The 25,475-nt window shown below is 42.7% G+C and overlaps 1 protein-coding gene across 3 annotated transcripts in view; it reads left to right on the top strand.

Annotated features, from left to right (window-relative positions):
* Positions 1–91: 91 nt before the first annotated feature.
* Positions 92–25,475, top strand: part of ELMOD1 (ELMO domain containing 1) — a 47,611-nt gene continuing 22,227 nt past the window's right edge. Inside the window, exons 1-2 of one of the 3 annotated variants that reach the window (XM_075742307.1) lie at positions 92–316; positions 16,339–16,433. In XM_075742307.1, coding sequence (XP_075598422.1) covers positions 16,417–16,433 — 17 coding nt within the window. In that variant the 5' untranslated portion in view covers positions 92–316; positions 16,339–16,416. Of the gene's footprint in view, positions 317–361; positions 490–16,338; positions 16,434–25,475 lie in introns of those variants that run through there. The other 2 variants (XM_075742310.1, XM_075742308.1) reach the window with 2 other exon arrangements.

Raw genomic sequence — 25,475 nt, 5'->3', positions numbered from 1 at the left:
GCAGCCGGCGCGCAGGCACCCAACGCGCCCACGGCGGCTCCCTGCGCGCCGGCTGCCAGCGGTCCCCGGTCCCTTCCCCTCCCCGCGGGGCGGGCTCGGGCCCCGCCGCAGCCTCCCCCCGCGCTCGCCGGTAGGCGGCACCGCCACCCTCCTTCCTCCTCCTCCTCCTCCTCCTCCTCCTCCTCACCTTCGCCAGGCGCCGCGTCGGGTGACCCAGATCGCGGCGGCGGTAGCGCCGCACCCGCCCGGTGAGGAAGGACGGCCCGGGACGGCGGCTGCGCTGCGCCGCGCCATGGGGATGTAGCGGCGCGGAGCGGTGAGTGCACGGCGGCGGCGGCGGGCCCTGCCGGTGGCCCCGCGGGTCGCCTAGCGACGGGAGGCGGCTCCGGGCATCACACCGCAGCCCCCTGCGCTGCCCTCCCCACCCGGCGGTGGGAGCGAAGTTTTGCCCCTTTGAATGCGGGACTCCCCCTAGGAAGACCTTGCGGCGTAAGGAAACTGGGGGGGATGCCGGGTGGTTTGCGTGTTTGGGTTTTTGGTTGTTGTCGTTGATTTTTAAAATTTTTTAATTAATTTATTTTATTTTTTTTTTAACGCCCCCCATCCTTTGTAATTCGCGAAGGGACGGCTGGAGGAGGCCGGCGCTGGGCGGCAGCCAGGCTCACGGCGCTGCGGCTCCGCAGTGTGCTCCGCGCCCTGCCCGGCTGCCCGCCCTGCGCAGGGGGCCGCCGACCTGGCTTGCCCCGCCGCCGCGGTGCGCAGCTGCCCTGAGGTCGGTGGACCTCAGTTACACCGAGATGTGGACATGATAATGATGATTTCTTTTTTTTTTAATTTTTTTTTTTTTTGTCATGGCACTCTCTCTTCTTCCCTACCTCCCTTTCATCCCTCCTCATGGTCATTGTGTGTTGAAGTTACACTTGCTTCTGAGTTAACTCTAGTATTGATGTCTGTGGTCTTTTATGTTTCTCTTTGTCCTCACCGTTTCTGCTTTTGTTACCATTTCCATGAAAATGACTAAAAGAGAGTAGCTAAAGTGTGTGTCAGAATGGGGGCGGGGGGGGGGACGACGACGACGACACCTTTGTCCCAATTCAGTCAACTCAACAGATCACAACAAGCTGGTGTTTATGACAAAGGCGTTTGAAACAAAGGAGCCATTTTAGAAACTGAAAGAAATTTATTTTGTGGCTTGCATGCTTTAGTAAATCCAGGTTTTCATTCTTCTTTCCTCTCGCTATCCTAATTTATCCTAAAATGAAGTAGAATAGAAGAAATGGCATCTCTTAAATCCTACATCATCCCTGTGCACTACAGCAAGCTTACCATTTGCCTTCTGTTTCAAACATTTCATTATGCATTTTTAAAGAACGTTATTTTGTACTGGTAGATCCTTGAATAGTTGAAGCACTTGAGTGTGCTTGTGATAAGAACATCTCGTCTCCCTAAAATGAGAACAGCAAAAGACTCGTTATGTGCAGTAATTTGGTAGGTGTTGCATACTTAGGTCTATTTAGAATTTTTAGCAAAGTGCAAGTACCGAAGAGACTTACTGATTCTTAGGAAAGCATGGTGACTTTCTTAAAAAATGTGGACCACTGTGTTTCCAAACCGAACAGGTGGAATTATATCCAGAAATATCTTTTTACTTGTTCAATTATCATAATTTGCATATGATTTTAAGCAGTATTTCAGCTAAAACTAAGGCAAAACCACATTGCTATAGCAATTGACTTATCACCAAGCCTAATAGATGCTCGGAGACGGGAAGCCTATGATTTTCAGGAGTTAAATCACATGACAGCATCAGATGCTGTATGTATCACTCTAGACAGAAAACCAGCAGAAAATACTTCCAGGAAAGCACTAAACACTGGCAAATCATGTAACAGAATACATTTGTTAACTTTCCTGCTAGTTCACTGATACACAGTAACACGTGTTCTGCCAGTGTAAAAGCCTGCTAGGGCTAAGCACACAACCAAAGTGTCTATGAACGCTTTGCCTGCTCGGCTCTGGAGGCCCGGCTGTATTAGCCATGGGGCAGCATCACATTAGCTGCGCTGACTCTTGTGAACCCAAGAATTTCCTCTGATCAAACATCTTTCTGTCACTCTTATCGGGGAATTGCAGCCCCTTGAGCTAAGCTATACTTAGGAGGGGAAACTTCAGGGCTGTGTTGCATTAGGTGGTTATTTTGTTATCTATCATCTCCCCTGCGCAAACAGAGTCTTGTTGCTGCTTGCAGTGATGAAGCAGAGAAAATGCTGTTGCACAAATGCTGGTGTGTGTAGGGCTCCAAACTGCTGCTAGTATTTAAATCATCTTGTATTTAAAACTGTCCAGAGAACCTGTACTTACAGTTAAGCTGTGATCAGCTATAACCAATGTTAACAAAAATACTGTTTAGTTGTACAGACAGGGCATAAGTGCTATACAGAGCCAGGCAAGCTTTATTTTTCCCAAGGGGTCATTTGAAGTGTTAGCAGAAAATTGCAAGAAGAGCAAGCTTGGGCTGCCTGGAGATCAAATCTTATTGGATTTAATGTCCTCTGGCTCATGAGACTCAAATTTATTTATTTTTTATTAACATCTGCTCAGCCTTCTTGATTGGAAAGCTTGTTTTATTTGACATTCCTTTGAAATCTTTTTCTCGGTGATGAAGGCCAAAAGACTGCATAAAATATGTTACCCTCCTTGAATGCAGGCTTTGAGGAGGAGGTAAGAAGAGTGAACTCCAAGGTAGAGTTTACTGGAATACTGGGAAGGAAGCCAGGTGGTGAGATTCCAGTCAGGAAAGAAGGATAAAATAAGGAAAAAATAAAATGAAAAATGAGGCTGATGTAAAAAGATGTGGAGAATGGTTGTGGTGGTGCAGGACTGAGGCTACGGTATGGGCTTAGCATCCTCAGCATCCGCGTAATGTGGTATGAGCTCAGCCACATAACTGAGCTCGAGTGCTGAACTGTACTGCACCGCAGGATTTGCTAAGCCTGAGCCCAAGGTGGAAACGCTGCAAATGCTGCTTGTTCCTGCCAGGCGGTGGAAGGAGTCGTCTGACAGCAGAGGCTGCGGGAGCAGCTTCCTGAGTCACTTCTCAGTGGTACGTGGGACTGCGTGAGCACTCTGCCTTTTCAAGGCAAAGCAAGCATTTTAGTGGTAAACTGACCTGTTTCACTTTGTCTTGAAACAAATTATGGATACATTTACACTAATGATTTGGCTTACCTCCAGCTTGAGTATCTGACACATCCTCTGCAGACCTTCTCCAGTTGCCTTGTGCTGGTTCAGGTCTCAGAGCAGTGTCGCTGCAGGAGACCTGAACTCTCCCAGTGAAACTAAACCAGGAGTCCTGCACTGGGAACACTTCCAGCTAATTACTGAGTCTTGTGTGAAAGATAGTGGTTTCTTAAAAGTACCTCTCAGCTGTAATTGAGTGAGCAGTTCTCATCCACTTTAGCTTAAAACCAGTGAAGAGCCTCACACCAAGTCTGTTAGCTTCAAAGCCTTCTGGCAGTTTGTTCTGGAGTGCTATGTCCCCTTCTCCTGCAAAACGGGAGCAAACACTTGTCAGCTGAGAGGCCCTTCAAGATAGTTTCCAGCACTTATAGTGGATATAGTACCTGAGTGGAGGCAAGTGGTTGGGTGTGGTGTTTTTAACATGTCCTAATCTATCTGCAGATCCTCAGACTGAGCAATTTGTTCTGGTTCAGCCAGCCACAGTCACAAATGTGCAGAGGAGCCTGGGGAACAGGAGAAATACAGGTGATGCAAAGACTGGAATTAAAAACAATGTGGAGATTGAGCAGATGAAATTGCAACTTGTTAGAGCAGGTTTAGGAGGTACAGGATGCTGTGGTCCTCATGATTGTCTATAGGAAACTGTGTGTACCTGTAAGCACTACCCTCTCTGGTGGTATTGTACCTGCAATTACTTCGCAGGTGGTTTTAGTCTTAATAGACATGTCTACATTAATGTTTTAGCTGAGATGGAGATTGTGGTTTTGAAGCAAATGTCCCCATTGTCCCTGTTTTTTGTTCTTCACCTCACTTTGTGGATGAGTCTTGGAGCACCTGAGAATAAATGAGAGGGTCTGTTTTGGGAGCACACCAACTGCAACCCGGCGTTCAATCCTGGGGACCAGGCTGGAGCTACTCCAGCCACTGTATCAGTTGTTTCATTTAAAAACACTCTTTCCCCCTGCCATCTATATCGTTTGAATTTCAAATGCTTGGCACCATTTTTTCCTCAGCAGACCCACTTCTGTTGGTCTGTGCTATGCACTGATGTAGCTGTAACTCCTGTGTTAGGTATGTATTTTGCTTCTTCAGGGAAGGATGCTCAGGCAGAGGGTTTAAGGGACAGGACCAAACAAAACTAAGAAAATGAGTTATATGAGGTCTCCACAGCTCTCCGTACTGTGCTGCTAATTCAATCACAGTTAACTGGTATCTTCTGAAGGTGTGTGAGGAAGAAAGGCTGTTTCTGTAAAGATCGCTTATTTGAAGTGTGTACAACTGGCTATCAATTTCACAAACGGAAGAGTTATTCCTTAGCCTATGTACCACCTGCCACACAAGCCCATACTGTGTGCCTGTGTCTGCCAAAAGTGAAGTGATAAATTTCACAGGATTCCAAAATTGTGATGCTACTGGGATCAGCATGTAGAGCAAGGGGTCCTGTAGCCAGTTCCAGATTGCACTGATAGCAAACAGAAGTTTAGCCACTGATTTTTAAAAAAAAAAAAAAAAATGTCAGTAGTCTTATTTATATACTTAAAACCAGAAATAAATCCCTACCTTTCCTTGTCCTCCAGCATACTTCGGGTATTGAGACTTGTCCATGGTGTAGCAACAAATTGTTACTGCACTGAAAATCCACAACTGGGTGGGTGTGCAGGTGATAGGAACTGGGCACCTTAATACAAAGCAGTCCTGTGGTCATGGAAACTGTAGTCCTCTTCCATAGCTCAAGTAGGCAGTTATAAGAGCAAATCTCTTATTCCCTCTCCCACTCTGCTTTCACAAAGCCACATGCATATCAACATTGGCTTGGATGTGTGCCATCAAACAGGTTGCGCCTCTGAAACGCTAAGATCAATGTGGGGTTTGTTAAATTTGGGCTTGCTAGGCCTTCACGCTGTCAGTGTTAAAGCAGCCTGAGGAGAACAGATGGATCAAAGGAGGAATGGAGGAGTTCTTGCTGAAGCATTTGCGGAAGGGAGAAGAGTGAGGAAGGTAGAGGAGAGATGGTGCTCCCAGAGGAAGATATGCAAAACAGGACATACCCTGGGCACAAATTAAGAAAATGCCATGCAGTCTGCCCCAACTATTTGGTGGGGGACCACAACGATATCTCCAAGGATCTGAGACAGTCATGTTCTTATCTGAACCTTGTTTGTCCTGAGCACCTACAATATGAGTATTTTGGATTAGGGCTTGTTGGTTTTTATACATATCTTTGGAGTCTTTAGGCACCTATATGCAAATGAGATGCCCAAGAACTGTAGGACTGAGGTTTCCCTTTCAAAGAGAAAAATGTTTCAGCATTAGGGTTTATTCATACTGCAGGCTTTTTTAGCTGCAGTGGCTTTTCTTCCCAGCCCACCCTTATTTATTGCGTTGTAGGGATTATTTGAAACTCTGAGGGATTTTTTTTCTTCCAGAGGGGAAGTTGAGTGGTGCAGCATGAGGGAGTGCTCTTGCTTTTGTGCATCTTGAACATCCAGTTAACATCATATGCAAACCAAGCAATTTGGGACTAGATGAAAGGTGAGATTGTGGTCACTGTTCAGTCCAAAAACCAACCAACCCACAACAAAAAAAAACACTGAAAACAACCAACCCACTGAATCTGGAGAACACTTGGGTCTGCACATTGGGTTACCATCTCAAGGATGAGATCAGTTCATATTACTAAATTATTATGGGTGTGTCTATGGCAAGTGTTCTGGAAACTTGTTTTACTTATTTTCTTTGATAAGTTTTTCTAACTATTGCTTTACATTTATGAGGTAAAGTGTAGGACTATAAAAATGCATGCCCCACTACTCTAAGTAGAAAAAGACGCTGAGGGAAGAAGACACTGTGTTGCATTGTGTTAAGAATAAGTATGTTATTGCAATGCTGCCAGTCATCGTGTCCTAGTTTGTATTCTTCCTGGCTCTGTTTTGTTCTTCTTCCCCCTCGGTAATGGTGTTGCAGGAACAATGGTGGTCTTTTCTCCTCTCTCCTCACATTGTCTTCTCCTCCCTTTCCAATCTTCTACTATCAAATCGCTGCCAGCATCCTTTTCTGTCTGAAAGTCAGACTGGTAGGACCGAGCAGGAATTGGCAGAGGGAAGGAGCACCATGGCAGCTCACCCTTCCCTTGCCACTGACTTTTTTTCCCTACAAGGTTGAGAAAGGGCATCTTGCGCGATTACCACAGAAGGATGGTTCCTGGGCCGTGCCTGACAATGTCTTTTATCAGTCTTGCTTACCAGCTTGTATAACTTTATTGACCTTCAAACCATTCTTTCTGTCTTTACCTTTTGCAGATCTTCATCGCATTTTCCTTTTGCTGTGTCATGTTAGAGGGGTGTTTGTGTTACTGTATCCCTCCTGGCTGTGAATGTCCATGACACCAAACTCCATCCTAGCTTTTCTCCACTACTTACAGAAGCAGTGCTTGCTTTTGGTGCTGATTGGAGTTAACTTTAGCTATAGAAGGGTGAAGTACATCTAAATACAGTCACTTTCACAGTTGTTCACAATCCTTGTTAATGGAAACTAAAATTTAGTAAGATACTTGTGAATCTTCAAGTTGAAGAGTCAACTGGTGGCTGCTGGTACAAAGTCCTGTCTGAACGACAGACTTTGGAAGATGACCCTAAAGTGATTTTTTTTTTTTCTTTTTTTGTCATATTACCATTCAAAACTTTTCCCTAAAGAAGGCTTTAAACCAGTTTCAGCCAAACCATGGAGTTATATTTGCAATATGCAGTATTTATTGTGGCAACTCAAGAAAACTTTCTAGTTTCTATCAGCAAATAGATTCTTTCTTCTACTTCTCACCCCAGATGTTGGTAAAACTAGAGCAAGCTACCCTGCACGTGTTCTTCTGGGCAGCAAGCACATAACCAGAACTTCTAGCAAGGTCATGTACTTGGAACCGTCCTGGTTTTCTGCCCCTTGGGATGCAGAACATCTCATTGAGCAGCAAACAGGAGATGAAATAGTAGGCCATGAAGTTTGCAAAAAACTGCAGTGGGATTTTTAGTTCTCTTGACTGCAGATTAAGTGTGTTGCTCATTTATTGTGGTTCCTCTGCAGATTGCAGGACCTCAGGCAACTAACAGCTGGTGCATAACACTTGCTATAGGATGCTCAGTTTCACAAATGTGGTGCTTCATGACATCATTATTCTTGAACCCGGTCTTAGGGAACAGTGTGCCTGTAGCATTACAGAAGGACATGCAGAAACTGTTATGTACCCTACTCCTGCATGCCTGTCTCAAAGAGCTCCACGGAAATGTTGTCACTTGCATGCCAAAGTAATCTGGATGCACTGATGGGAAAACTGGGCACCACATGAAACAATTTTCTGTTAGATCAGTATGCATTGTGTCTGACATTCACCAAGTTCCTGTGTAAATCAGTTGCTTTATGCTCCTCTAGCCTGAAAGCAGTGTCCAGCCTTTGTCCTGACACATCTGGTGTCCTTGTTTGGTTTTGTTGTTGTTGTTGTCAGTTAACAAAATAAATATGGAAGTCCTTAGTGCTACATGCTTTCAGGCTGATGCTTGGTGTGAGGTTGTGTTGATCTGATGGCTGGATTAACTCTACCTGTTCCAAGCAAATATAACAGATGTTGGAAAGGATAGAGCAAGCATCTCTGGTGTAATTCTACTGACATAGTAGAGATCTGCATGTGACCCATTGATAAGATGATGTTTCTTCCCTATAAACTACTGGGTGTTGGGAATTGGTAGGGCTCTAAAGCAAATCTAGACTTTTGGTAGCAAGTGAATACTTCATCTTTGCCTTTTACCTTGTACCCTCCTCTCATCTAGGCAATGAGGTGGAAACCAAGAAGGGAAGGCAAAAGAGCATCAGTCATTCACATTTGGAAATAATCGTTTTGGTTTTTTTCCATGAAGCTTCTGCAGTAATTAGTCTGGAAGCTAACCAGGCAGCCTCTCTGGATTTTATGCATCCAGTCTCGTAGGATTTATTCTAAACTTGAAGGAATGGTGCTACAAAGTGTGATGTTTTATTTAGAACAGACTTGCTTGCAGTACAAGCTGGTTTACGGTGTGTCTGGAAACAGAGCAAGTAGGCCAGAAACATTGCACCGCAAACCGTGTAGGCACACATGAACCACCTAGATGATACTGCTGTTCTCTTGGGTGTACTCATCAGGGGTCAAGTGAAAGTTCATGAGAAGTGGCTAAAAATTATGCCTTTCTATAATGCATGAAGGGGAAAAAAAAGTCGTGGGTTGAAAGCTGTTTGCAAGCATGAGACTTTATTTTTAGTTGATATACCATCTACTCAAGATTCTTCTGGATAAAATACACTTTCTTCAATAAGTAGAGTAAGCTTGTTAAGGATGGAAACATTATATAGAGAGACAACACTTGGATATTTTGATTCCTGCTGAAGTTAAGCATCTGACTACAGTTTAGAGTAGTCTGGGTGTAGAAAGCTTCCTCTCTGCTTTTTAACTTCGTATTTAGTATTAGAAATAGAATGTACCCAGCGAAGTCTTCACTGGTGGCCTGAAGTGACTTCACACATTTTTTATCCTGAACATCTTTCAACATTGCAATAGAGCAGAGCTAATAGAAGTTGGTAAAAGTAGATTATTACCTCTGCATGCAAAGTATGTCTCCTTTGCTGAATTTTTGGGATATAGTTTGGTTTAAAAAGTCAGGTACAGAACAATAGCTCTTTTCTTTTAAAGGGCAGAGATCAACAATGAACTGTGAAGATGCTTCTACAACGCTGAGTTTGGGGTTGATGTTATCTGCAGCAAACTTGGTTATAAATGGCAAAAATCTACTGAGGAATGGCAGTGCGTAGAGTTAACTGGATGGTGTCAGAGGTAACTTGCCATATGAGATCTGGCAAGTAAGTTTTCTTGAATCCAAATGCAGTCCTACATGACTGCCTGTTACAGGTGTTGTAAGATCCTTTGGATGATTCCTTGTTTCTCTTAGTTCTGTGAGATTATTTATCACTTTAAAGAGGTGGTAGTCAACTGAAGCGCTAAGTTAGGACTACAGAATTAGAAACTTTCAATTCTGAGGGGAGGGGGGTTTTGCGCTCCTTCTGCCCCAAACCCTGCTGTGATTTTAAGTTTTTACTCCGAGTCTTTCTTTGTATTGCTTAATTGTGTTGTGTGTGCTCGTGCTCACAGGTTCTTTTAGAGAGGACTAAAATTCAGTGAATTTTTACTTCATGTCTAGGCTTTCCCTCACTTTCTTAGTGAAATACAGAAACATAAAATGTCAATGTGTAATGGAGATTAGGAGAGGAAAAAAATCTTATTACCTGTGACAGTGTGACTGAAGTCAAGTCTTGCTTATTAGCTTCATCAATCAAGTATGACATTTTGTTCCAAGAATTTCTTCTAAAGAACGCTTGACGCTGAATACAGCCTCATCTCGGGCATACGGAAATGAAAATACCCTTCTGTACTGAGAGGGGAAACTGAACTCACACAAAACAGGCATCTGCTGTTGATCTTTGAGGTGGGTCCTGCCAGTGGATGCATCTGTCTGTGTCAGGCAAAGCCACTTCTGAACCAACACAAAGTGGTTTTGAACTCCATGGAACTGGAGTTTAAGATGACCTGTTCCTGAGAGCCTTTTGGGCAATGGAGCTGTTTCCCAGGATGTGGTCTGACTTGGAGAGGTCTACGCACTGTTCTTGCTATAACGGCAAGGGAGAGGGAAACAATCAACAGCAGTACTGATAACAGATATTCGCAGTGGGTGATAACAGAAAGCAATTCACTTATCTGAGGACCGACTGACTGGATGCTCAGACCGTCCTGGAGCTGCGCTGAACCCGCCGCTCCCCGACTAGCCCCCTTTCATGGTGAGCATGACAGTACATGGTATGGAATAGCCACCTGGCCAGCTTGGCTCGCCTGTCCTGGCTCCCTGTGAAAATTAACCCTATCCTCACCAGAACTGGACCACAAAGGGTCTCCAGCCCAACCTCCTGCTCACAGCAAGGTCAGCTCTGAGGTCAGGCTTCTCAGGGTTTCATTCAGTTGGGGCTTGAAACCTCAAAGGATGGAGGCTGCACAACCTCTCTGGGCCACCTGTGCTACTGCCTGACTGTCCTCTTGGGGAAAAATTTCTGCCTTATATCCACACTGAACCTCTCCTGTTTATGCCTGGTTGGTTTTCACCTTCCTGCCCTACACTGCAGTGAAGAGTCCATCCAAGACTTCTTGATGACCTCCCTGTAGGCACCAGAGGTGCTGTTAGGTCCCCCCAAAGCTGTTTCTGCCCCAGGCTGAACAAGCCTATCTCTCCCTCAGCCTCTCCCCATCATCTGAGTTGTTTCTGCTTAACTGTCTCCAGTCTGTTGGTGTCTATTGTGTATTGTTGGGGCCCAAAACTAGACAGTGTCTAAATATGGTCCAAAGAGTGCTGAGTAGAGGAAGATAATCCCTTCCCTCAATCTACTTACTGGCTCTGCTTGTGTTCATGCAGCCCAGGGTGCTGTGTCTGTCTTTGCATACTGCTGGCTTGTGGCCAGCTTACTGTCCACCAGGACCTCAAGGGACATTTTGTAACGTATATCAGCTATTCTTCCCCTTTCTAATTTTAGTTATTGCAGACTGGTATTCAGGATAGAGAAGCACTAACATCCCCATCAGCAAAATAATGGAATATACAGTAGCAAAACACTCTCGGTGACGTAAGGCTCAAGATTGTTGTTCCTCACAAATAAATGCACATAGGCTTTTGAGGTGACTGAAGGATAGGTGGCAACCCAGGGTGCTACTGGAAAGAGAAGTTGCAACCTGAAATCAACATCATGATGGTAGTTGGTGGCATTCAGCTCAGAAGCACCTACTTTGAAACTGTAACAACTAAACCTAAAAATAAGTGAATGAATGAATGATTTTTTTTTTTTTTCTCTGCACTCAAGGTGACTGATGCAGTTTCAAACATTTGGGGTTTTTGGATGGGATTTTTTTGGTTTGGGGTTTGGGGTTTTTAGGGGTTTTTTTTGTGAAGAAGAAAGTTTGGATGAACTGTAATCTAATGATCCACATAAACAAAGTCCTATATTCAGCCTGCTCATCTTAATGGTTCTGATGATTTGTCTCTTCAGCACAGCTATTCTTTCTTTATAATTAGAATAAAAGCCTTCCAAAGATGTTTGCAACATGCTAGGTGAGTCATTAGCTTGCAAGACAAACATTGTGAAGAAAACTAACTTGGTTTTATATTTTACTGTGCAAATATGGTGATTTATATTAAGTAACACAACTTTTTCCCTCAGCTGTATCTGCAGCTTTCTTGAAGACAAACAAAGCAAACCCTTATCTTCAGATAAAGAGGTGACTTTTATGACTTTTAAGGCTTACTCTTGACTTCTTTCAGCCTCCAGCAACTGTTAACCTTTCAGATTGATCCCTATTTTGCTATACTACTTAAAAGATCATAGAGTCACAAGAATTCAAATACTTAATGTTTATTTAAGGAAAGCTTCATTTATGTTTTGAGACAGATCTTGCAATAGTTTTGCTGTTCTATGTGATTGTAGTAGTAGTGCTTCTCTTCCAAGAAAAGCTGCAGCTAGTTTTAGGAGGGGAAATACCTGTCTGGTTTAAGATAAACTGGATGAAAAAACTGGCAGTGAATAGGTATGTGGGAGTGAGGAGGAGGTTGATTTGTGGAAGTGGTGTGGTATGGGATAAAATCCTGCAAGCTGAGAAACTCGAGTGTATCCTTACTCCATCATCCTCAACCAAGAGCCTTAGAACATGAGTCTTCATGGCAAAGAGCAATCTTTAAACATTGAGCCAAGAGGTTTTCAGTGGTAGATCTGTGGTTTTGGTTTAAGCTACTTGTAGGGAATTAATGAAAGATAGCTAACAAAGTCAAACCTACTTGTCTTTAGGCTTAGTCCAGCTGCATGACTTAAATTAGAAAAGGCTGAAAAGCTGCCTACAAAAGAAGAAGAGGGGAAGTATCTTGCAGGTTCCTCAGTGAGAAAATGTGAGTGTGTGTAAAATCATAGAATGGTTTGGGTTGGAAGGGACCTCAAAGATCATCTAGTTCCAACCCCCCCTGCCATGGGCAGGGAGACCCTCCACTAGACCACATTGCCCAAAGCCCCCATCCAACCTGGCCTGGAACACTTCCAGGGAGAGGACTTCCACAGCTTCTCTGGTCAACCTGTTCCAGTGCCTCACTACCCTCACAGTGAAGAATTTCTTCCTAACATCTAATCTAAATCTACCATCTTTCAGTTTAAAGCCATTATCTCTCATCCTATCTCTACAGGCCCTTGTAAACAGTCCCTCTCCAGCTTTCCTGTAGGCCCCCTTCAGGCACTGGAAGGCTGCCATAAGGTCTCCCCAGAACCTTCTCTTCTCCAGGCTGAACAAGCCCAACTCTCTCAGCCTGTCCTCACAGGACAAGTGCTCCAGCCCTCTGATCATCTTTGTAGCCCTCCTCTGGACTCACTCCAACAGGTCCATGTCCTTATCTTAAAGCTGGGACATTTTCTTTGGCTGCACAAAAACACAGCTGCAAGGGCATGTGAGTGAAACCACTTAAAAGCACAAACTTGGGCTCGGAGTGGTGGGTGCTGTGGCCAGTGGGCTGCTCCCCACTGGGTACCTGCTGGCTCTGGGTGTCCTGCTGCAAGTCTGGCACTTTCTGACAAAAGTACAGGAAGCCAAGTCTTCAGAAACTTGTATTTCAGTCTCTCCAAATCAGTAACTGCTGTCAGCTTCTCAACTATATTGTATAATTGTTGTGCTCTTTCTTTCAAGAAGCTCACAAACATTTATTACCTTGGTTATCTGTCACTTGTAGAAATCTTTTTTCTCCTCTGTGTCTTCCTTTCCCACAAGTGGACCATGAAAGCCTTCCTGATCTGCAGATATCCATCTCTTTCCTAAGAAAACAGGAGGCTGTAAGTGAACTCGCTCTCCCTGACCATAAATGTGGGGGGCGTTTCTAAGCATACCTAATGGCAAGTGACTGAAACTTTTTGGGCAAACCGTGAAGTGGTGTAAATGTAGTCCAAATCTATAGCTGCTCTTCTTGTTCACTGAGATGCTGTAACAACTTTACTGGAAGTAAAATAGAGTACTAGTTTATTTTATATGGGATTTTGTTGCTTTTTTCACTTAAAAGAAATCTATTACATTTTGAGAGGAAAAGAGGTCAGCAGAAATTAGATCTTGTGGCTCTACAGGTTTATGAAAGTTGAACTTACTCAGCTGTTAGTTGTGGTAACAATCTTTTTAAAGAGTTTAAACACTTCACAGAAAATCTTTACTCAACTCCCCTAGAGGATCACCTATGGAGGTGTGTGGAAAAGAGGAATGCTGCTCTCCAGTCCTACTTGTTTGAAGATGACTGTAAATTCTCACTTTCTGATTTGCCTTCCCAGTCTAGCCTGGATGTCCACAGCTTAAAGCTGTGTGTATGTGTGTGCCCACATGTGAATTGTTGCAGAATCACAGAGCATGGTATTAATCCCTATCCCTGTACTTAGCAGATGACAGCATTTACAAAGCCTGTCTGCCAGCCATTGAAGTACAATTTTTACCTTATGAACCAAGACAGCAGCATAGGCTTTCTGTACTTTTGTTTGTTCTGGAAGTCTTGCCTCTAGTCTTGTAGACCTTCTTGGTAGAGTCAGGTAGAACTTGATTGCTTTGTGCTCCAGTGGAGGAAACAGCTTTTGAAGCCATAGCCTTTCTGTTAACCTGGTTACGGGCTGGGTCTGTGCTGTAGGGGATTAGCTGTTGAAGCCTGCAGGGTGAACTGTTCCTCTCTGAGCTGGAGGGCTTTGATGTTGACTTTTGTAGCATCAGGACTTCACCTGTAAAGTTTCTTTCTGGTGACTTGCCCCCACACACACTCCCTTTTAATTAAAAGGGAGAGAGCAAGGAGAATTATTCTTGTAATTCCAAGGGTGGGCACTTAAAGAGATCCAAAACTGTCACTTTTAACCACTTGTCATGCCTTGCTGTGTCAGTTATGCTTTTTCTTTGCAACCAGTGACCTTATTTTGAGTTTAGCTTTCTCGGTAGAAGGCAGGGGTTTATGAACAGCAGTGTTGACTTCTTAAAATACAGCTTTTGAAACAGTCTAGTTTTTAATGAGCATTCAGGATGAATTTATAATTGGCTGTAGCTGGTAACTGTTCTTGAAGGGAGAGTATCTTGAAGCTCCTACTGTGCCACACTTGGATGAACCAATTCTGGAGTTCAGGCAAGTGGAACTTCTCTTTCCTTTAAAGCAGTAGTAAAGAAGCAGCAGCATCTTCAGCAAGGACCTTGATCAGAATCAAGAAGGAGCTGACCTTGGCAGCTGAGGCCGTGCTGGCCTCACTTTTAGAGGGGGTTGATTTGACAGCTTCTGACACTTCTGGCGTGTTCCTTACACTGCTGCCCTTATGGGTCAAATAGTGTGGTGAAGCTTCCTTTGTTCAAGTTGATGCTAAAAAGCTGAGACTCAGCTGTGAGAATCTTTCACAAACTGTATCTCTTAAACAGCGAATTATTAGACTGGAGAAGGGGACCAGGTTACATCCCCTCCAGTTTTTGCCGATCTCCTGTGCTCCCTGTGCTTGCTGTCATCGAAGACCTATCAAAAGCTGTAGCAGGAAGCATTAGGAGCCTGCCTTCTCTGTTCATTAATGAACCAGAGTTTGATGTTAGCATCTCTCTGCCCTTGCGAGCAGGTATCACTGCAGCCAGCACCAATTACAGCTGTATTCAGGGGACAGCAACATGATTCAGCCAGTCAAAAACAATATAAATGAATGAGGCTTTCACAGTTCAGGGATTATATATTTTTAGCAAGCTGTATGTGATGTAATACAACAAGATAGCTGCATTGTTTTGAACTTAAATGCTTGTTCTGTTCCTGTCAGCAGGCAACAGCATACTGTAAAACTTGGACGTTATAAAAGGGAAAGAATATGAGAACAATGTAAGGTTAGAAGATTTTTATCCCATCAGTGCTGGTAGGTTCTGCAAAAGAAAATAGATTTGAGGTTCTCTAGATTTATAACTTTGTGATAAAAGAGGCCAGATTTTGAAGGCATTCAAGTACTTTTCAGCATGCTGCATGCAGCACTAATGAAAAATGGGCTCTGAAATGATTTCTTCACAGCGCAGCTTTCATTCAGGCCTTTGTGTGTGGTTTGTGCTAGTACGGAGCTTGAAAGTGTGGTCTTGTTCCCTTCAAGTCTTGGATTAAGCTGTACCAACAGCAGACATGTGTAACAGTACTCTGTTTTCTGGCAGCAAGTAAAGATGTTTTATTGCCTTTTATAGGATATGAAGTACTGTAATCTGAGAAGTCTACATCTTAGTCAAATATCGCTTGTATGTGAACACTCCATTTTAGAAACCTGAAGTAAAGAGGTGGTGACTGGGGAGAGTCTGCAGTACACGGGCAGAGTTATATTTACGTTGTTTCTTCTGGAATTCTTCCTGTTCCTCTCCTCTACTGGAACTAAATGGTAATCATAATGAAAATTAACTGTAGGACACCAGAACTCAGAACGGATGGGCAACCTTGTCATCTGTATCTATTTTAAGACCTCATATGTATATTTTAATAAAGTTGGTCACCAGGAAAGTTGATTACCTCACATCTATAGTGAATTAAATCAGAGCCCAGTAGTAGCTCTTTGCTTACATGCTACTTTACTCAAGGTCTCAAAGTGCGGTTGCGAATTCTGGGGAACAGGAGGTTTTTAACAGCAGAGCAAGATGAGCGTCTCTTGAAACTGCCACTTGGAAGCTGCTGTGAACCAGACAGGTGCTTGGAGAAGACAAGAAGTGTTTGAAATCGTCTAGATTTTTCTTCAAGCTTTCTCACTTAATTCTGTAGTCTTATTCAAATTCTTGACTTTTCTGAAAAGGCACATGGATAGTATAGTCTGGTCAAAGTATGTACTCAGGCAAAAAAGTGTGAACAAATTATGATTTTTCATTTTGGTTTTATTGACATGAGATTTCTTAACATCTTTCCCATGTATATCGATAGATGTTTGTTTCAAGAGCAATTTAGAAAACTGAAGTACCACTTCTTTTTCTCTGTTAGTAAATAAGTCTCCATTCTATTTCTACAGCACTAATATCACCTGCAAAGAAGAGCTCATCAGTGATCAATAGATTACAGCTCTGGCAACATAAACCAAACCGTCAACATGAAACACTTCCTGAGGTAACTGTTCTGTATTTGTTTCAAAAGTGTTAAATTATTCTAATTACTTCTGTGCTGCAGTGAGTTAAGTGTTTTAGCGGTTACCACTCGTACTGAAGGTGTAAACTAGTTTATACTGGATTGCTTTCTGTTCACCTAGATTTCATTATTTAATTAGAGCTGTATTAATTTAAAATTTCCTTTCCAGTGCTTTATAGAAGCAAATAATGTGGCAACTGTCTTATGGGATTGGAGCAGTGATGCATCAAATCAGTAGTGCCTGATATGTGAGGGGAAAATAAGAGAAACAGCAACAGAGAACAATGCTTGAAAAATGTTGGGGGTTTTGTTCCCATTCTTGTCTCTGCTGTCTGGATTTTTGGAGTATTAGTTGTGAAAGTAGAGAAGGGGAGATGCTTGGTGAAGACGTGCAAATGTATTTGAAGCCAATTGTGCACAATTTGGGGAGAAATGTCTCTTACTTGCTCCTGTGTATGACGTGCATGTTGTTTTTCTATGAACCAGGGGTAGTATGGGGGACTTGCAGACACCAGCTGTAGGTGCAGAAAGCCCATGTTGTCTTTGTTCTGTAGTCAGTGGAGGGAGTTGAGCACTCCTAGAAACTAATACAGATCAAGAGCTTAATTTGTGTATAAACCAAAGAAATCATATTCTGTCTGGATGGGAAAAACGTTTTCAAGAGGGCTGAAACATATGCTTCTGTATAGAGCATCTGTCACTATATTTTTCTCTCTTTTTAGACTGTTTATAGCAAAGAATCTTATACACTATGGATATCAGCATCATTACCTCTAGGCTGATCATCTGTAATGATTTTGCTGCCAAGCCAGCCTTGGCTTAAGTATTTCTGTGGAATGTTTGGGTCTGTTTCTTCAGGTATCTTGGGCCAGCTGCAAAAGGACTCTCTAAGCAGGACATACACAGGTTAAAATTATAAAGCATCATTTATTTGCTAACACCCACAAAAGATGGCTAAGATTTAATGAGCCATTAGGCTGAGCATTAGTGTGCTCACCACCCTGACAGGCACCAGTCAGGAGGGAAAGGAGTGGTCCCTGCAGCTCTGTGGCTCTGATTCTGGATGCTCCCAAGTCTTCCACCAACTCCATTGATACCAGCCCAGTGACTTGATGGTTAACCACTAGCCTGGCTAACATCCCTGCAGTGCTTTTTCCCATTACAATTTTATAACATCCCATGTTGGAGCATTCCTTCTTGGATCCTGCTAATGATTTCCATCTCAGCAGCCCTGCCTCAGTATTTACCTTTCTTTCTCTGTACAGACTTGTTCAGTAGCCTGACCCAAGGTCACAAACTGATGCCATATGGGATCTGGGCTGTGAATCCCGCATAAATGGGACTCTACCATCCTGTGGGTGGGGTGGGAGCCTCCAGCTGGGGCCACAGAGGGTGTTACAGCTTGCCCCCTCAATGGCCTGGTATCTTTGGAGCGTAATGTAATTTTGCTCCCTCCTGATGGAGAAGCTGAGCTGCAGACAACTTCTAAGCTGCCAACTCTTCCCTGACTACAGTAAACGCTTTGCTTCTCCCTTTAAGCTGCCTGTTCTACTCTGCTTTGTTCTGGACCCTTGGTGGTTTTTTCCATGTTGGAGAAAGCATGCTGGTTTGAATATTTGGGTTCCTGAGGCTGTCTTGAACAAACCACTTCCTACTTCTCTTCATGGTGTTTATGAAGTCAGTGAATCGTAAAAGATTTGAGAAGTCTTGGTGGTGTTAGCTTCTCTGAAGTAGCCAAGGTAGATCCTTCTGAAAAGCAATTGCTTATCTAAATAGCACAGTCTAGTACTTTGTTACAGAAAGTCCAGTATTCCAAATGCTGAGCAGAAAGTCAGATTAAGGATGGGGTAGGGGTGGAGGGAGAACACAGAGCACCTCAAACAGGAAAACACTGCTGAAATAGGAAAACTGTTCTGTTTACTTACCAGCATCTGGATTTTCTTATTTTGTCTTAATCCTTTGACATGAACTGAGTACTATACTCCTCATATTTTTTAAATATAGAAGAAATATGGGGACATTAAGAAATAGACTGGGGTCACACTCCAAGAAAAGCACTTACCGGGGATAACGAGTTCTGTTGTATGTGTTCTGGTTGCAGGTTTGTGTGATGGGGAATAAGGCAGTGCAGTTTGGAGCTGCAGGGAGATCTATGTGCAAGACAAGGATATTAAGCCTTCCAGCTTGGAAATCAGCTGGAAAACAAACAAGTTACCATATATTGTGTCCCCTAGTGTTTGTCCGCTACCAACAGCAGCAGCTGCCCAGGAGCTTGCTAAAAGCATCCTTAACTGTTTGTGAAGATCAAATGCAGGGCTGAGTGTTGTGTACTGATGGCGAGGACTGCTCAGTGGCACAGTGTTTTCCTTGATGCACAGCGTGGAACAGACACTAGACTAGCTGATGCTGATGGCATAGATTATCTCTGTGTTTAAAACCAATGAGCTTCGTTAAGTCTACACAAACTGCAAGTCATCTTGTTGACTGCAACATAGAAAATGCCATAAAACAAATGGAAAGCGGAGCAAGGCTTTCATCTGTGAAGTTAAGAGAACCTCAACTGCTCTCTCTGTGTAGTGACAGTAGTTTACCTGCAGCACCTTCATGCAGCAAATATTCTCCTGGAGACCCAAGGAGGACTTTTAACAGTGTAAGAGTAAGAGAAGACTCTCACCTGTAGGCAGGCATGCCACTCAGCTCTGAGTTAGGTTTGTGTACTGGAGGCATGCTGTAGGCTCTGCTGCTACTGTCAAGTCTGCATATGCTGCATCAAGGCTCTATGACTGCTACTGGAGTTTGGCTTCTAAACAAAACAGTGCAGATGTGAGTGCGGATAATGAGGAATTAGTGTAATTTGCATGCTGCTTTTGCTGTGCCTACTACTTATCTGTTGGACTATTGATATGGCTTTTTATAATCAGCTTGACATCTCTTGTCTCTCTCTTGACATATTCTGTTTTGTATTTAATATCAGTGAATTGTCTTCCCCTCCCCCCCCCGGACCTTTCCATTTGAGAAGCCCTATTTAGTCTTCAACCATTCTGTGATCCTGTGGTTAGTGAGGTTGAAAGACAGCTCTGGAAATCATTGAGTCCAACCCCTTTGCTCAAAGCGGGGTCAGCTACAGCAGGTTGCTCAGGGCTGTGTCCAGTCCCATTTTGAGCATCTCCAAGGGTGCGGCCTCTCTGAACAGCCTGTTTCAATTGTTTGGTGAGCCTTACAATTTAAAAACAGTAACAAAACAAAAATAAAAAACCTCACCCTTATGTTTAAATATAATTCTGGCATTTCTGTCTGTGCCCATTGCTTCTTGTCCTGTCAGTGGACACCACTGAGAAGAGTCTGGCTTAGTCTTCTTTGCTACCCCCATCAGGTATTTCTGCACATAAATAACAATCCCCTGAGCCCCTAGCTCTCAGTTTGTCCTTCCACAACAGATGCTCCAGTCCCTTAATTACCTTCATGGCTCTCTGTTGGACTCTCTCCAGTATATTCATGTCTCACTAGTACTGGGGAGCCCAGCCCTGACCACAGCACTCCAGATGTGTCTCACCAGGGCTGAGTATAGAGTACGATCAGTCTGATCCACATATGAGCTCTAAAGGCCTCACATGAAAGGCAATGGAAAAGGTAGCACTGAACATTGACCGCCCTTCCACAATTGAAGCAGTTGCTTAGTTTTGTACAAGTAACACTTATACATCCCCATATTTAAAGGAAGTAAAAAGGTGTTTGCTTTGTGCCATTGACAACACTGGCTAAACTACGTTTGACATGAACGTAGTGATGAATTTTTTCCTACTGATATTTAGAACAATAGACCAGTATGCAATATCCCTTTAAAAACTTGTGGCATAATGTTTTATTGCTTTTAATATGTGTCAAAAGGTGTGGGGTGGGTGGCTTGGTTTTGGGGGTATTTTTTGTTTGTTTGTGTACGTGGGTTTTCTCTTTAAGACCTAGTCTGAAAGGTAGTCTTTACCTGTTCCAAAATGGCTTGACTCTGAAGTTGCCTGTCTTCACTGACAGTCACCATCTCTAACTGGAAAGTGAAATTGTTGTTGTAAAAGTAACTTAAAAAAATATGTCTTGTACATTTCTAACACAAAGCTCAGCCATTGCATGAGACAATAATTAAAAAGATATGAGAAGATACATGTTGTGGTACCACGTAGTAAGACTGCTTTTAATACACCGAAATCCTACAGCATTTGAACAATTGCAAAACTTCAAAATAAGTCCTAAATTTAATTGGTTGCTTGTGCAGTCTCATTTCTTAGTCTGAATTACTTTCTCTATTCCTGCCTTTCCCAGGCAGTATTGCACATCTGAATAGCGAAGAAAGGGGCTGTGCTTGCACAAATGGTGGCTGCTTTGACATCTAGATCTTTCATAAGAATATCAGTTTTAGACTGGGGGATGCTTAATGTAGCAGAAGTTCATCTCTGGCTTCTCATCTACCTGCTTTCAACAGCTGCTGCTTTCCAGTGGAAGGAGAAGCTTTTTTTAAACAAACAGTCCAGTGCTTGGAATAACCCTAAATCCCTAAATTTAGGGGAATGCTGTTGGCCTACAGGACTCTTACGTTCATATCTCTAATCCAAGGTGATGTCTAAATGAAAATAGATTTTAGGTTGTTCTAGGTTTCTTTTCTTTCTCAGCTTGCTCTCGTATGACTTATTCCTAAAGTCTGAAATATTCCTTATGAAATAGTAGAACTGTCTCTCAGTGAAATATTTGGTCTTTCAGTGCTTTCAGCTGTTGAAAAGGGGTTTTGAGGAGTCTGTCAGTGACAAGTCCACTTTGACTGTAACTTATCTTAAACATCTGAAATAATAACAACTTGGAGAACCAACTGTAGCAGACGCTTAGGTTTTTTCAATAAATCCTAGAAACTTGACACCTCCTCTTGATCTGCTGCAAAACAGTCTGTAAGCCCTAGCAGATTTTAAGCATAAGTTCTGTCTTACTGGAGTCACATCAGATAAAATGAAACTCAAGTCAGCAAAAAGCAAGAGCAGGGAAAGTGTGGAAAGCTGCTGTTAAAAACTACTCTTGTGTCTTCCTTAGTTGCCACGGTGACTTGCTTTCATGTCTAAATGGAGAGATAAGGTGGATTTCAGTTGTCAAGTCTGCAAAGGCACAGAGCGAAAAAATGTCTTGTGTTTTGAAGAAGCTAATAGCGGGTTTGCTTATGGCAGAAACGGTGACTGGTACATTACTTCTTGGTTGACCTTGTATACACACTGTAATTTATACAAATAAACCAAAGATAGTCATGTTAATTACCTCCTAACAGGGTAGTATCACTTGCTTACTCACATATTTGGACAGCTTGTCATCCATAACTAGCTTGTGTGTCCTTGACTTCTCAGGCCGTAATCAGAATTCTCAGGAAGGAAATACTGATCTGTAACACTTTCTTCTCTGAGCTATGTTCTTCAGGAAAAATAGTTGTGTAAGAGTCTTTCCTACCCATAGGACCTAAAACAGGAGACACAGGAAAGAAAATGATATGTAAATAGATTCAGTGACTTTTATTCAATTCTTTTAAACTAGTAGGTTGGGGGGTGAGGTGGGGTGAGGGGTGGTGTTGGTTTTTGCTTGCTTTTTCCCCTCCATTTTAAGTCCAGTCACTAGCATTGGGTATCTAGCTGAAGTTTTCATTTTGCCCAAAGTATTTGTTCTGTTCGTTACTAGCTCTAACTATACTAAGGTTCTGAAATCACCATGGGGGAGGAAATAAGCACCTTCTATTTTATTAGTTTCAAAAATTTTGCACAGTAATTAATGTCTACTTCCCTTCATGTCAGGGAAATACTGCATGTTGCATTATACGTACATCTTGCTATTTAGGTGAACATACCTCACACAGGGAAGAGCTTCACAGAAATATTAGACAACTTTGGAAACCTGTGCTCAATTTTGCTCCTATTTGTTTATCTTGGAGAAGGCTGGCTAGAGCCAATCATCTTTAAATAAAAAAACCATATTTCATGAAAATTTGATGTCATACTGTCATTGGAGAGAGATGTCAGTTCTAATAACCATCACCTGTGCCATTCCCATCACACTGACCCACATCAGTTGGGCTAGTTGAGGGCAAACCTTGAGACCTCTTGTAGAGAAGCACTTCTGTCCTTCTCTTTGCAATGTCAGGATGTGAAACTCCGCACTCAGTTCTTGGCTTCTTGCTGCCTGTGCTTTCTTACCCCAGGCAGAGCAGCACATGCTGTGGAGAACAGAAGTGCTGTGACTGCAGCCGTGTTACTCTTACCTTGTGCTCTTTTTGGCTCTAAATTTCTCTGTGTCTTGCAAGGATCCTAGCAATTGTAGAACCCCCTTTCTTCATGCACTCCCTCATGGAAAAGAGCTCTCCAGAAGCTCTGCTGAGCCCCGTTATTGCAGATATAGATCAGTTGCTTGCTTGGTTTTGCAACACTCCTGATAGCCCTTGCAAGGTACTGACTGCCTAATTCTTTTTTTGGTTAAAGCTGTTCTTAGTAGAAAATTAGAGCTGCGAAGTAGAGTGACATAGAGCAGGGAAGATACGAAAGAGTTAAAAGTAGAAGAGCAAGGAAGAAGGAGAGGTGAAATAGGTGCATATACCAGCCCTTAACTGATGTTTGCTAATTATACAGAAGAAAACTACATTTCTGTGGCACTGCAGGCTATTGCGGTGGTAGCTTTAAGCACTGGGTAGTATTCTGTAAGTGTCCTCCAGACATGCAAGGAAATACTTATTTCAGAATATTTTGTTGTTTTGATTTTGGATTTCTTGGAACTCAAGTAACGAGTAGATTTTTCTGTTGTATTGATCTCAGAGTTCAGTGACCCTTTCTGTGAGCCAAGTTGGGAGAACTATGCTGAGTTGCATTGGTATTGCTCAAGACGTACAGGTAGCTTCTGAAGTCCAAGCGATTGTCATCAATAATGGGGAATGTGTAACCCTGGCTTCTCATAGGAGGATGGCTGCATATGTTTCCCTTCATATGCGAAGACAACTGCCTGTTGATTAGGCCTGTGCACATCAGCATCTTATTATGCAGTTTTTATTTTGTTTTACCTGAATGAATGTTCATATGAACTCTTGTAATGCACTTTGCATGTATAAACACAAATTCGTAGGTCTGTAGAGCTTCATGTAGGACAGGAGGAGGAGAAGGAGCTTGCATTGGGATTGGGAAGAATAGAATGCAAGTCTGTGAGGAACACCTTCATTTCTGTAATACTTGTGTTCTTAAAGCTCACCTTAGGATCTGAAGTATCACTGTACATGACTACACGAGCTGCTAGTGAAGCACACTGTCTTCTGTGCTGAGAAAACCTTCAAAGACAATCAGGAAAAAAACTGTAAAAACACAGAAGAGATTGAGTAGGGAGGAGATTTGAAATCAAACCCTAAAACAAACCAGAAGCTAATGCCACTGTGCTGTAGTCAGACAAGTGGCTCATGCTGTGCTTCCATGTGGGTTCTTGTTCATGCTATGCTGTGTTTTGTTTTAAAGTTGCCCATGTCTCCACTTTGCTTACATGAACTGAAGCACGCAGCAGCTAAAATAAAAGTTGTCTTATTTAATCACTAGTGTGCTTTTATTACAGAACGTCTGCAAGCAAGAATTCCCTTTTATAAAGAATAACTCCTCGAAAACAAACTTGTGTTACATTTTATGCTGTTCATGTTACAAATGGAAGATTTCAACTGTTGTAAGCTTGAGATGGATGAGTAGAAAACTGAAGGTATCCACAAAGGCTAACTTTCTTCTGTAAGCTATGTAGTCAAAACTAATGTTTCTCTGCTTTATTAGTAATAGCTGCTAAGTATATTTTAGTGAATCACAAATGTAGTGTTTGTTTGCTGTAGTGACATTTTTTTAGTAGATGCATTTTTATTAGTTAATCTTTGTGCAAACCACAAAACTTCAGTGGGGAAAGGTGGTTGCAACCATGGAAGATGACAGCTCTATCCCTTCTAGAGTTTTTCCTTTGATTTGGGATTCTGTCATTGAGCCTAAAGACAACAACATATAATTCAAATGCACCTAACACCTTCCCCCTGCCCAGAAATTTATCCACATCACACAATGCAGTAATAAACAAGGTTTTGAGTAATGAAATGGGTTGTGGTGTTTCAGCTCTGGAGGCAATTAAGCATAAGCATGCACTTTCTTAAATGAGGTGTGGGTTTTGTGGGAGCTATCTTGCTCATTAGAAGGAAATCTTCTGACATGGGCTGTTAACACGAAGTTAAGTGAGTCTTTCCTCCCTTCTTTCTGTATAAATGAGTTCTCTGGGTAGTGAGTTGCTCTAACAGAGACCAAACCTTTGGAAACAAAGCAGGCCAAAAGAAAGCAAGTTTAACTTCTACTACAAATACATGGTTAAAACCCAGAACTCTGTTTTACTATACTCCACGTACCAGTTTAGCATGAATCTCTTGTATTCATTTCTCTGGACATTCAGCCTGAGTACAGAGCTGGAGGTTCAGGGATAGCTGTAGGTTGTGTTTGGATTCTTCAGGGATGATAGACTAGTCAAATCTGTGAAGGTTGATATGAAATGTCTACTGGAAAACCAAAGTGTGTTAGCCTGTGGGTTTTTCCAAGCCACTTTTAAAGACTGCGGTTGAAGGCATTAGTTGACTTTATATGAGATCGGCTCTTTACCTGACTACACTTCTGACTGTTGGGAACTTAAAGAATGGCTGCTTGGCTGATGATGGACTTGCCTCCTGATAACTGGTCTTGTTCTTAATACTGAAGGTAATCACCTGCTGTGAAGCATGTACAAACTCCTCACATAAGTGTGCTCTGGCACATCATGGTGGGGGACACCCCAAATATTTCAGTGTCAGGACCTGAAACATTTTTCTTGTCTAAAACTTGATTCTAGTGTGGGAGTCATTCCTCATTCTTCAGGTTTCACTTTGTATCTAAAATAGAAGCTTCCTGTTGCATAAAGACAAGGGGGTTGTCTGTGTGCTGGCATTTGGGAGTGTTAAGTGAATTAACTAAAAGTGTGAAA

The sequence above is a fragment of the Balearica regulorum genome, chromosome 1, assembly GCF_011004875.1.
Source record: "Balearica regulorum gibbericeps isolate bBalReg1 chromosome 1, bBalReg1.pri, whole genome shotgun sequence".
In the NCBI taxonomy this organism is placed as follows: domain Eukaryota; kingdom Metazoa; phylum Chordata; class Aves; order Gruiformes; family Gruidae; genus Balearica; species Balearica regulorum.
The sequence above is the reverse complement of the archived record's forward strand: the minus strand, read 5'-3'. Positions and strand labels throughout refer to the sequence as shown.